Source organism: Bactrocera latifrons, unplaced genomic scaffold (genome assembly GCF_001853355.1).
Source record: "Bactrocera latifrons isolate USDA-ARS-PBARC rearing strain unplaced genomic scaffold, ASM185335v1 scaffold_1166, whole genome shotgun sequence".
In the NCBI taxonomy this organism is placed as follows: Eukaryota; Metazoa; Arthropoda; class Insecta; order Diptera; family Tephritidae; genus Bactrocera; species Bactrocera latifrons.
Genome location: NW_017534593.1, coordinates 11,392 through 21,065, shown reverse-complemented (window position 1 = coordinate 21,065; position 9,674 = coordinate 11,392). Strand labels below are relative to the sequence as shown.

Below are 9,674 nucleotides of genomic sequence, written 5' to 3'. Positions count from 1 at the left end.
GTGGAGAAGTGAGTGGGTGATCCATCGTTAAGGACGACTAGGTTGTGAGAAAGTATTATATCCTCAATGATTTCTCCTCTTTTATTACTAGCAGGAGAGCCCCACGGCGGGCTCCAAGCATTAAAATCGCCTAACAAAACAATTGGGGCAGAAACAGTGTCGATGATATTACTAAGGTCCCTATTAGTAAAGTTCTGATGAGGCGGAATGTAGCAATTGACAATAGTGATTTTGAAGCCTATGTGAATTTCCAACGCCAAGCAGGAAATGCCAGAAGTGACCGGGCTGAGTTTACGGTTGATGGAGTTTTTAACGGGAATTGGCATGCCTTGCTTGCAGGAAGTGTTTTGATTGCTATTAGAAATGTAACTTGTGTAGTTTTTAGGAGAATACGCTATCTCATTAGCGGGGGAATGCGTCTCTTGTAAAGCAGCAATGATGAGATCATTGCGTGGGTTTGAGAGTCATCGGCTGATCCTGTTGTTGTTGTATTTGTTAGATTTGCTGAGGTATAATTGTTTTCGTTTGTTTCTTTTTCTTGTGTTTCGTTATTCATATTGTTGTTATTGAAGGAGTATTTTATGTAGAAGAGATTTGTGAGAGTTTGTTATTTTCATTTAAGTTGTTGGTCGTATTTTTTGCTATACTAGCGAATGTAGCAGAGTTTTCATTGAGTGYAGGAGTAAATTGGGTTTTTCGTATTTTTATCGCTTCTCGCATGGAGCACTTTTTGTCTGTTTTTATGGTTATTATTTGTTTCATTTGTATAAATTTGGGACATATTTTGTCAGAAGATGAGTGGTTACCTGAACAGTTTATGCAAAAGGAACGAGTACAAGGGGATGGTTGGTGAGGGGGGAGAGCGCATTTGTCGCAAACAGCGGCTTTAGAACATCGCTTAGTTGTATGTCCTAAAAGTTGGCAGTTTTTGCACCCCATATGGTTTGGATGGTATGGCCTTACCTTAGTTGTGTACCATGATACTTAAATTTTTTCAGGTAGGTGATATTTATCAAAGGTCAGGAGAACGACTCCGCTAGGTACTGGTTTTTGATTAATGTATTTAGGGAATTTGAAAATTCATACAACTCCCTGTGCTTTTAAGTGTTCAATGATTTCGTCGTCTGAGATTTCATTGAGGCATGGTGCGTAAAATGTTCCTTTTGAGTAGTTAAGGTTGTTGTAGAGTTTTATTTCTACATCCCATATGCCATATAAAGTTTTCGTAGATATGAATTTTTGAGCTATGTTGTTGTTTTTTACTAGTAATAAAAGTTTTCCGTCTCTTAGTTCTGATATATTTATTATTTCTGTGCTTATATTTTTTAACGCTTTGTGCACAGCAAAACACGAATATTTGTTTATGGGTTTCTGAGAGTTCGTTGCASTTAGCACTAAATATCTTGGGTTATCTTTTGTTGTTGGGGTAAGGCTTGGGAAATCGTTATTGGGAAATTGAATTTTTTTCTTTTTGATTTGGGACTTGTTGATAACAGGGAGAACCTGTTATCACCAAGGGAGTGACCCCCTGGAGGCATGTTTCTTGTTGTTCACTGTACTATAATATATACACTCTTTTACACGTGCTTTAAATGAAAGTTCTTAATGTTAGAATGCACTTACGAAAAGGGTGAGAGGGAATAGAAAAGAAAAAACCACTAATAGCACAAAACACAACCGTTCGCTTTGGGTATCAGTCGATGACTGTAGTAATAAATTGAAACTGCGAATGAACATTTTTTTCCAGACTTATCACACCAAATTCTCCAAAGTGTGTGCAATGATAATTTAGTTCCAGATTTATCTTGGCAAGAATTTCAAGGCTTACCTCGACCAGAACATGAATTTAATCAGATAGAATTAGAGGATGTAGAAGTAGATTTTCTTGAAGCAAATGTATATGCATACTTTTGCGGTTATCTTTATTTAAAAGTTTTTAAGACACACACTTGTACAAAGATTTAAGAAGATATTTTTAATACAGAATTTGAATCCACCTGTCACAGAATAGAGAAGGCCAAATTTTATTCGATAGAATGAAGCATGTCAGACCCTTTCTCTGCTGCAACAACTGTGACTGGAATGTTGTTTTAACTCTTCTTGTCTGGACGAGAATATTCTTCCTCGTACAGTTTTTTAATAGAAATTTTAGCAGGCCCAATTTTAGAACTAAAGTTCTTTGTATTTCTCATCTGTAGGATAGCGTGGCAAACTGTATAATTTTTTTTAATGTTACGGAATTTTTTTAAAGCCTTGTTTCTGTTTTTTTTTTTGTCTCTTAATATTATATACATATGTATATTGAATATATTTCTTTTTGAAATATTTATCTTTTTGCTTACTGTTATGAAATATTGTCAATTAATATTATTATTTAATTTGTTTTCATGTGAATAATAATATAATATCGGTGGTGTGGAAACTGCAAAATATCCAAAGTTGTTTATAAACTACCCAAGTTAATATTTTTCAGCGGTGGCGTCATTGGAAAATGTTATAAAAAATGCGAGTCTCTCTCGAACCAAGTTATCTATGCAATAAAAGTCAAAAGAAATAAAATGTCGAATCGAATTGCGCGAACAACTTTTCTCAAATACAAAACCATATAAGTAGTTAGAGTTTTTAATGAAAGAGGCGGAATTTGTGGTAAGTTTATACTTTTTTTTTTAATTTTTGATTTAACTCGGTTTTCTATTATTTCAGGCTCCAACTGCGCAATTGTTTTAGAAACGACTTTTACATAAATCGCAGTTGGATGTCTCATAGGATCTGGTGTGGTGGAAGGTCCGACATTTGAAGGCGCAGTACCGTAAAGCCAATGATTCGCGTCAACGGGTGCTGGACTACAAGAAAAAGCTGTCGGCACAACCATCGAAGGTTAATATTATACAGATATTTTAAATAAAACATTTTTTACTAATTTCAGCAAAAATTGCTAAAATGAGTCCGTACTACGACCATCTGAGGGAAATATTTGGAAAGCGTTTGTCGGTCATGCAACCGTTACTGGGTGAAAGTAACCTTCCTTCACCTCAGTTATGTCCAGTTAGTCCTGCACCAGAATTCGAAGTAGAATTCTTAAAAGAAGAATGTGTACCTGCTGCGCCATCAAATGCTGCACCTTCGATTGCACCAATCTCCACACTGGTATCAACATACCAACGCACAATTCGGCCTCAGAAATCATCCGTTGGATAATTGGCGGCTATCCAAGCAGAACAAATTGCTACGGAAACGAAGCAACTGGAGTATAAATTCAAGGAGGAAAAGAAAATTTAGAAAAGAAAGTTAGATATTGAGTCAAAAAAATTAGACATAGAATTGGAAAAAATGGAAATGGGAAAAATGCAAGATGTTAGAATTAGAAATGTAAGAAAGAGTGGCTATGTACGAAATTGAAAAAAATATGAAAATAAATAAATTAAATATACTAAATTACATTTGTGATTAATTATGGTATTTAGCTTATTTCTTTAGGTTTCGTAAGTATGCACTTATATAAATAGTTACATCAAAAATAGAGTTCGTATACCTAATACCACTATGTATAACATACATATATTACTAATTAGTCAGCCATTTTCATACGAAGGAAATTCATCTGATTCTTCGTCGCTATCGACAACTATGTTGTCTACATATTCAATATCGTTAGAAGTAGCTCGGAAGATGTTATGCAATATACAGCAAACAATGAACCAGTTGGAACATAGAATATGACTTTTTACGTTCTGAATACGTATTCTTAATTCTTTGAGGCTGCCAAAGCATTCTTTTAGAATCCCAAAGCAATGTTCAATCCTCACGAAATATCTGCTATGGCGCAAGTTGAATGCTTTACGCTTTAAATAGTCCATTTGTTGTGAATTTGTTCGAAATGGCGTGATAAGAGTAATTAGTAATGGATAAGCAGAATCTCCTGCACGCCATTGAGAGGAGGAAAAATGTGAGCCTTCCTGAGTGAAGAGAGCTACTTTCCGAATCGCCGCACTTTCACCCGATGAACCCAAACGATATAAGGTTATAGGTAACTGTGGTTCTATTGAAAATTGCCTAATTGTTTGAGCGTTGTTAAACTGTGCACTGTCTTTGATCAAGGACAATAGCAAGGTAAATTGATCTCCTGAGACTCGGAGCATTTGTTGGTAATGTCCATCGTCTAAATAGTCAAGAACATTAGTCTTAGATTCCAAACACTTAGACACATTTTGATAATTAAAGCGATGGTTCGATAAGATAAGCCTTTCATCCAAGTCATTCATAGTTTTCCAATAGCTATCGTCGTCTAAAAAGTTCAAATTTTTTAATTTTTTAAAGCTTAAAAAAGTGAAATAAACAATTACCATTCAGATGTAGTAATATATTAGAAGCACCTTCTTCAATTAAAAAATTAACAAGTTTTGTTTTGTTGTCAGAAGTTTGTGGCATTTTCAAAAAATCTTTCGTAATTTGTTTTGTTATTTATTCAATCACAATATTCGTTAAAAGAGCCATTCACAAAAGTTTTCCATAACAGTCATTCACAATAAATTGACCGAATTAGCCTTTCATATATCACTAGATTCCTTAATGAGTGCTCTTGTACCCTTGTATATTTCGGTATAATATTTTTGCAATCTGCAATCTTGCAAGAGCAAGAGAATACCCCTATTATGTAGCCATGACCTGAACATCACAACCAAAATACGTTTTTTAAACTGCTATGTTTGGGCAGTGCTTCTCTATGCGATGGAAACGTGGACTCTAAAACATTGTATAAACCTACAAGTAACCAATCCTTCATTTTTCACTAACACATACGCAAAAATCTATCACAAATTAGGCACTTGGTACGGGTTGCCCCAATATATTCTACTACAAATTAGGCACTTGGTTCGGGTTGCCCCCAAATATTCTGGTACTAATTAGTCACTTGGTACGGGTTGCCCCCAAATATTCTATTACTAAAACGTTCAAATGCCTCAAATCTGCTATATTGTATTGCCGTGTTAGGTTTTAAAATTTATAACTTTAACAATATTTTTATAAAATATTCAAATATTTTTCGATTATTTAAATTCCTAAATATTAAATTTAATCAGTTTTTTCCAATATATTAATTATTGTATCAATCTATTATTAAATGTTTCCAATTTTATAAAAAAAATATTTATATAATATTTGTGTAAAAACTATGTATTTGATGTGAGAATAACTCCGCAGCGTTTCTCATATCTTTTCAGACAATCCTGGGGCATAGGATATATTCGTTGTGCAGATAAAGGGAACTGCGAAYTCTTGCCAGTTGACCAGTGTAAGTAATTTTCTAATATCTCCCTCAAAAGCGCATGCAACGACGCTTTGGTTCAAAATACCTCTTGGGAAACTTTGAAGAGTTGCCAATTCTACCTCATTTCAAAATATAAAAATCGAGGTAAATGTGAACGTAGATGAAAGCAGCTTTCTACATAAAAATGCTTTTATGTATTTTTGCGGTAATTTGTACTATAAATATTTTAAAAAGTATAATTGTTTAATGCCCTTGGCAAGATTTGATGGTGGTACTACTGAAGAAGATTTTTTCTTCACTTCAGAAAAGCAATATAGTAATTGCCAAATAGTAAAATTTCTTTTAATTACATCGCTGTGCCTAAAAAAGGCAGATTTCGATCAGGTGATCTCAGCTGTGAAAAATTCTTGGAAAACAGCTGATTCTTTTGTTACTTGTAGGGTTATACAATGCTCTAAAAATAACAGATATAAACAAGCTAGAGTCCTTTGAATTATGGCTTATTAGAAGAATCCTAAAAATCCTATGGATAGATCGCGTTACAAACAGAGAAGTTTTGAGAAAAGGGAACCGCAATAGAGGGTTGTTAAAGACTATAAAGCAAAGAAAAGCAGCCTAACTAGGACATATTATGAGGCACTCTAAGTATGAGCTCTTACAAATAATTATCCAAGGAAAAATTTAAGGAAAACGGGGTATTGGCCATAAACAACTTTCGTGGCTTTGAAATATTCGACAATGGACAGGAATGCAGAACGGTGGCAACCTTATAGATGTGGCGAGAGAGAAATATGCTGCGATAATTAAAAATCCGTAATTTATATATATATTTTTTTTATGTACAATAGATATATTTAATATGTAAACATAACATTATAATATTATTATTAAGCATATTAATATTAAACATATTATCAAATGTTATATGATCACCAATATTCGAAAACGAATTTGCAAACAAAGAAAAATAAGAGCTCAGCAAGCGTTGGTCGACAACCAGATCTAGTGGGGTTGCGAAAACCTTCTTTTCCAGAGTGAAACTTAAAAGGTTCATGAAACTACTGGCTCTAATAAGGTTCACACCTACTACAAGATGTAATTGGCCGCAATGACACTCCCATAGGCATTCATGCGTTGAGGATATAGATTTTGAAGAAAGGAACTTGTCAAAGTTGCAGAGAGTAAGATAAGAAGATAAACATCTACACACTTTCTCCTCCATTATCCAGCTTTCGCCAAGATATTCAAATGTAGACACAATACATTCAGCAGCTGAAGCCAAAAAAAAAAAAAAATTAAATAAAATTGTATCCATATATTTATACGTGTGCATATGCTGACGGAGGATGGAGTCATGTGTAGAAGTTCACGCAAATGAGGAAATGATCTCCATTCACTTCGGAGTGGCCAGAAACGAAATGGCTCGAATATTCTTTTACATATATCTCAAGCAGGTCACGATTTCTGGGTTTTGACCAAGTATCCTACGGGCTAAAGTGAGAAGGCGGAACATCCCCTAAACAGGGTTCTGCGCTGGGATTGGGACCCGCCACGTAAAAAAACGCACACAATGAAAAAGAAGATCAAGACTCGCATGATGACGACAATGGCAAGCGCATTAAGGATTACGATTTGATGGCATGCACATGGAATATCCGGTCCCTTAATTGGGAAGGTGCCACTGCGGTTGCTGTCTTCGTTAGAGTAAAGTCTGACATCACTGTAGTCAAAGAAATGCGACTGTGGCGACTAAGTCCTTGTGATATTTACTATAGTGTCCATAAAAAAGGAACGCAAGTATTCGTGTTGGGAGTGAAACTCCATCGCCGAGTACTATCATTCATTCCGGTGAATGAACATCTAGCCACAATCGAGGCTTGCGAGGTTCTTCAACATATCGCTGATCTGCGGCCACGCCCCAGCGGAAGAGAAAGACGATATGACCAAAGATGCCTTCTATGAGCACACCAATGAGAGCTGCCTCCACTACGATATCAAAATCGTGCTTGACGACTTTAAAGCCAGGGTGGTCAACAGTTGGTAAATTCAGCCTCTACGACGAAAGGTCCCCAAATAGGTTCAGGCCGATCAACTTTTTTACTCGACTTGCACTCCTTCTCTCTGAGAGCACTCGTCTTTAACCTCGATATAAGGGAACTGTGAGGCGGAATTTGAAGTTCGGCGACTAACAGAAGGTTTCAAGACCAGAGCATACTCCTATAGAATCCACTATTATAAAAACTGTCTTAATTTTCCGCTTTGTACTCTGAAAAATTTTGTCATAGAGACATCTAAGAAAGGCTCAACGAGTATGAAATTGTAATTTTGCGTCAATTTGCTTCATATATTTGCTTTTACAGAAAAAAACATTAGAAATTATCTATTGGTAGCCGAAAAGTCTTTCGAATTTTTGATCAAACTTCAACTTATTATTATTTTTTTTATACTAAAAACTAAATAATCAAATATGTACCATTTAGGTAAACCAGTTTTTGCCATTTTTCCGCTAGAGACATTATTCCATCAGTCTACTTTCATCAGGATAGATCGAAATTTCCAGAACAGAAGCGAGCAATTATTGCTATTGTTGTGCTACACGAACTACACGAACAGCATCGTCTCGCAAACTTCACAATTTCATTGGTGGCTTGCGTGGCATTCCTCCCTTTTTATTAAAACATTTCAAAATATAGCGAATATCTCAATTATTCTCACTCATTTTCGAGCAGCTGTAATTTTTTTCAGATGTCCCGACTTTAAATGAAGCTTAAAATTTCATCTTTCCAACACTGAACGGCATGGCGCAATATGACTCGTAGCACTGGAGATATGTGACAACTCCGCCTGCAACAAATTCCACCACAGCACAGTTACAGCTGTTGAGCTGAATTGCGGTTACGATTTGAATTGAAGCTGAATTGAAGTTACGGTTCTCAAGACACTGAACAATTATTATTCTGGAAAACTCCTTACGCTACCACACGCTATTATATATATAATTAAAAACGTATTTTAAAAATTATTGTATTTCATATAAGAGTCATTAGATACCATTGGAGTAATAAGGCTTTAACGCAAAATTAGTGCTCCCGACGTAATTTCTATAGATTGCATCAATCTAATCTCAATAGTATTCACATGCTACTATAAGTACAACAAAAATTACTCTCGATCGTTCACCTGTCCGCCAAGAGCAAAATCAACAAGACCAAAGCGTAGCAGAGAAGCAACAACTGCGGTTAAGCGACTTACTGCTACGGAATTCTTTGTTATTCGCAGACGCTCAGCACGTGCTTTTCAGCGACACAGCAACTGACCATCCGGTGCAAACATTAATTTCAATCCGGTACAAGGCAACTTTAACAATCACTATCAGTATCGCAACATCCAGTCTAATAACGATACACAAATTATGGCAGTCAAAAAACTCAGACCCCCTGAATTCTGAACCAACGACCACGAGCTCTGGTTCATTCAGGTGGAGGCACAGTTAGGGTCGCGAAATCTCAAGAACGACAATACTATTCATGAGGCAGTCGCCGGCGCTTTGAAGCCAGAAGTACTCAAGGAATTGTAGGATATCATCAGGGTACCACCAGCTCAAGATAAGTATATCTCTTTAAAAACCAATCTCATTAAACGTTTTACGGATTCAGTTGATCGCCAGTTGCCCAAGCTGTTGACAGAGCTTGAACTCGGGAATCGGAAGCCTAGCCAGCTTCTAAGGGAGATAAAGAACCTGCCTGGCAAAAAAGCTTCAGAAGAGCTTCTTCGCAGTAAGTGGTTGGCGCTGCTGCCTGACATCGTATGCAGAAATCTCAAGGCCGTCCAGTATAACAGCACGCAAGACCAGTACGTAATGTCTACCAGCACTCAGGCTTTTCCAGCTATGTCCAGGCCGTCGCAAACAGCGGTTTTTATTCCCAGTTACATCACATTCACGACTACATCTGTTCTTTATTCTTCTCACAGCAAATTCGGTGAGAGAGTCCACCGATGCACATACAAACCTGCTACCAACTAAAGAAATTTGCGAAGCTGTTGTCATCACTCGAGGCGGTTGGCGACAGCAGACATCATGTAATATTGAACAAGGATCTCGTCTGCATGTACATGACAGATCGTCACACCAGAGATTCGTCGTCGACACTGGCTCAGAGGTCTCTGTATTACCACGAGCTTTTGTCAAGCAAAACCCGGAACCGTCGGAATTTAAACTTTACGCAACAAACTCAACTAGCATCAATAAGTACGGTCATCAACCAGTCACTGTCAATGTTGGACTTCGTCGAGCTTTTACATGGCCCTTCATCATCGCCGACATTCAGTCTTCGATAATTGGGGCTGACTTCATCGTACACTATGGCYTACCGATATACCTAAAAAAACATCGACTGATCGACCC

At 36.6% G+C, this 9,674-nt stretch overlaps 1 protein-coding gene and 1 long non-coding RNA gene across 3 annotated transcripts; one reads left to right on the top strand and one right to left on the bottom strand.

Annotated features, from left to right (window-relative positions):
- The first annotated feature begins 2,530 nt into the window (after window positions 1-2,530).
- LOC108977306 lies at window positions 2,531-3,223 on the top strand. 2 transcript variants are annotated; one of them, XR_001994024.1, is made up of 3 exons: window positions 2,534-2,646; window positions 2,704-2,858; window positions 2,927-3,223. It is a non-coding gene; the product is annotated as an uncharacterized LOC108977306 (long non-coding RNA). The 2 variants fall into 2 exon arrangements; XR_001994023.1 differs by having other exon boundaries at window positions 2,531-2,646; window positions 2,704-3,223.
- Window positions 3,224-3,572: 349 nt separating this feature from the next.
- On the bottom strand, window positions 3,573-4,429 carry LOC108977300. The gene is made up of 2 exons (XM_018946912.1): window positions 4,344-4,429; window positions 3,573-4,285 (listed from the first exon to the last, which is right to left on the bottom strand). Exons 1-2 carry the CDS (start codon window positions 4,426-4,428, stop codon window positions 3,573-3,575), a joined length of 798 nt encoding a protein of 265 aa, XP_018802457.1. The 5' UTR covers window position 4,429.
- Window positions 4,430-9,674: the final 5,245 nt, after the last annotated feature.

Excerpts from the sequence above, each read along its gene's own strand:
- LOC108977300 (XM_018946912.1), bottom strand. The coding sequence starts at position 4,428 with ATGCCACAAACTTCTGACAACAAAACAAAACTTGTTAATTTTTTAATT. Across the intron at positions 4,286-4,343 it reads TATATTACTACATCTGAATG|ACGACGATAGCTATTGGAAA; the intron begins GTAATTGTTTAT and ends TGAACTTTTTAG.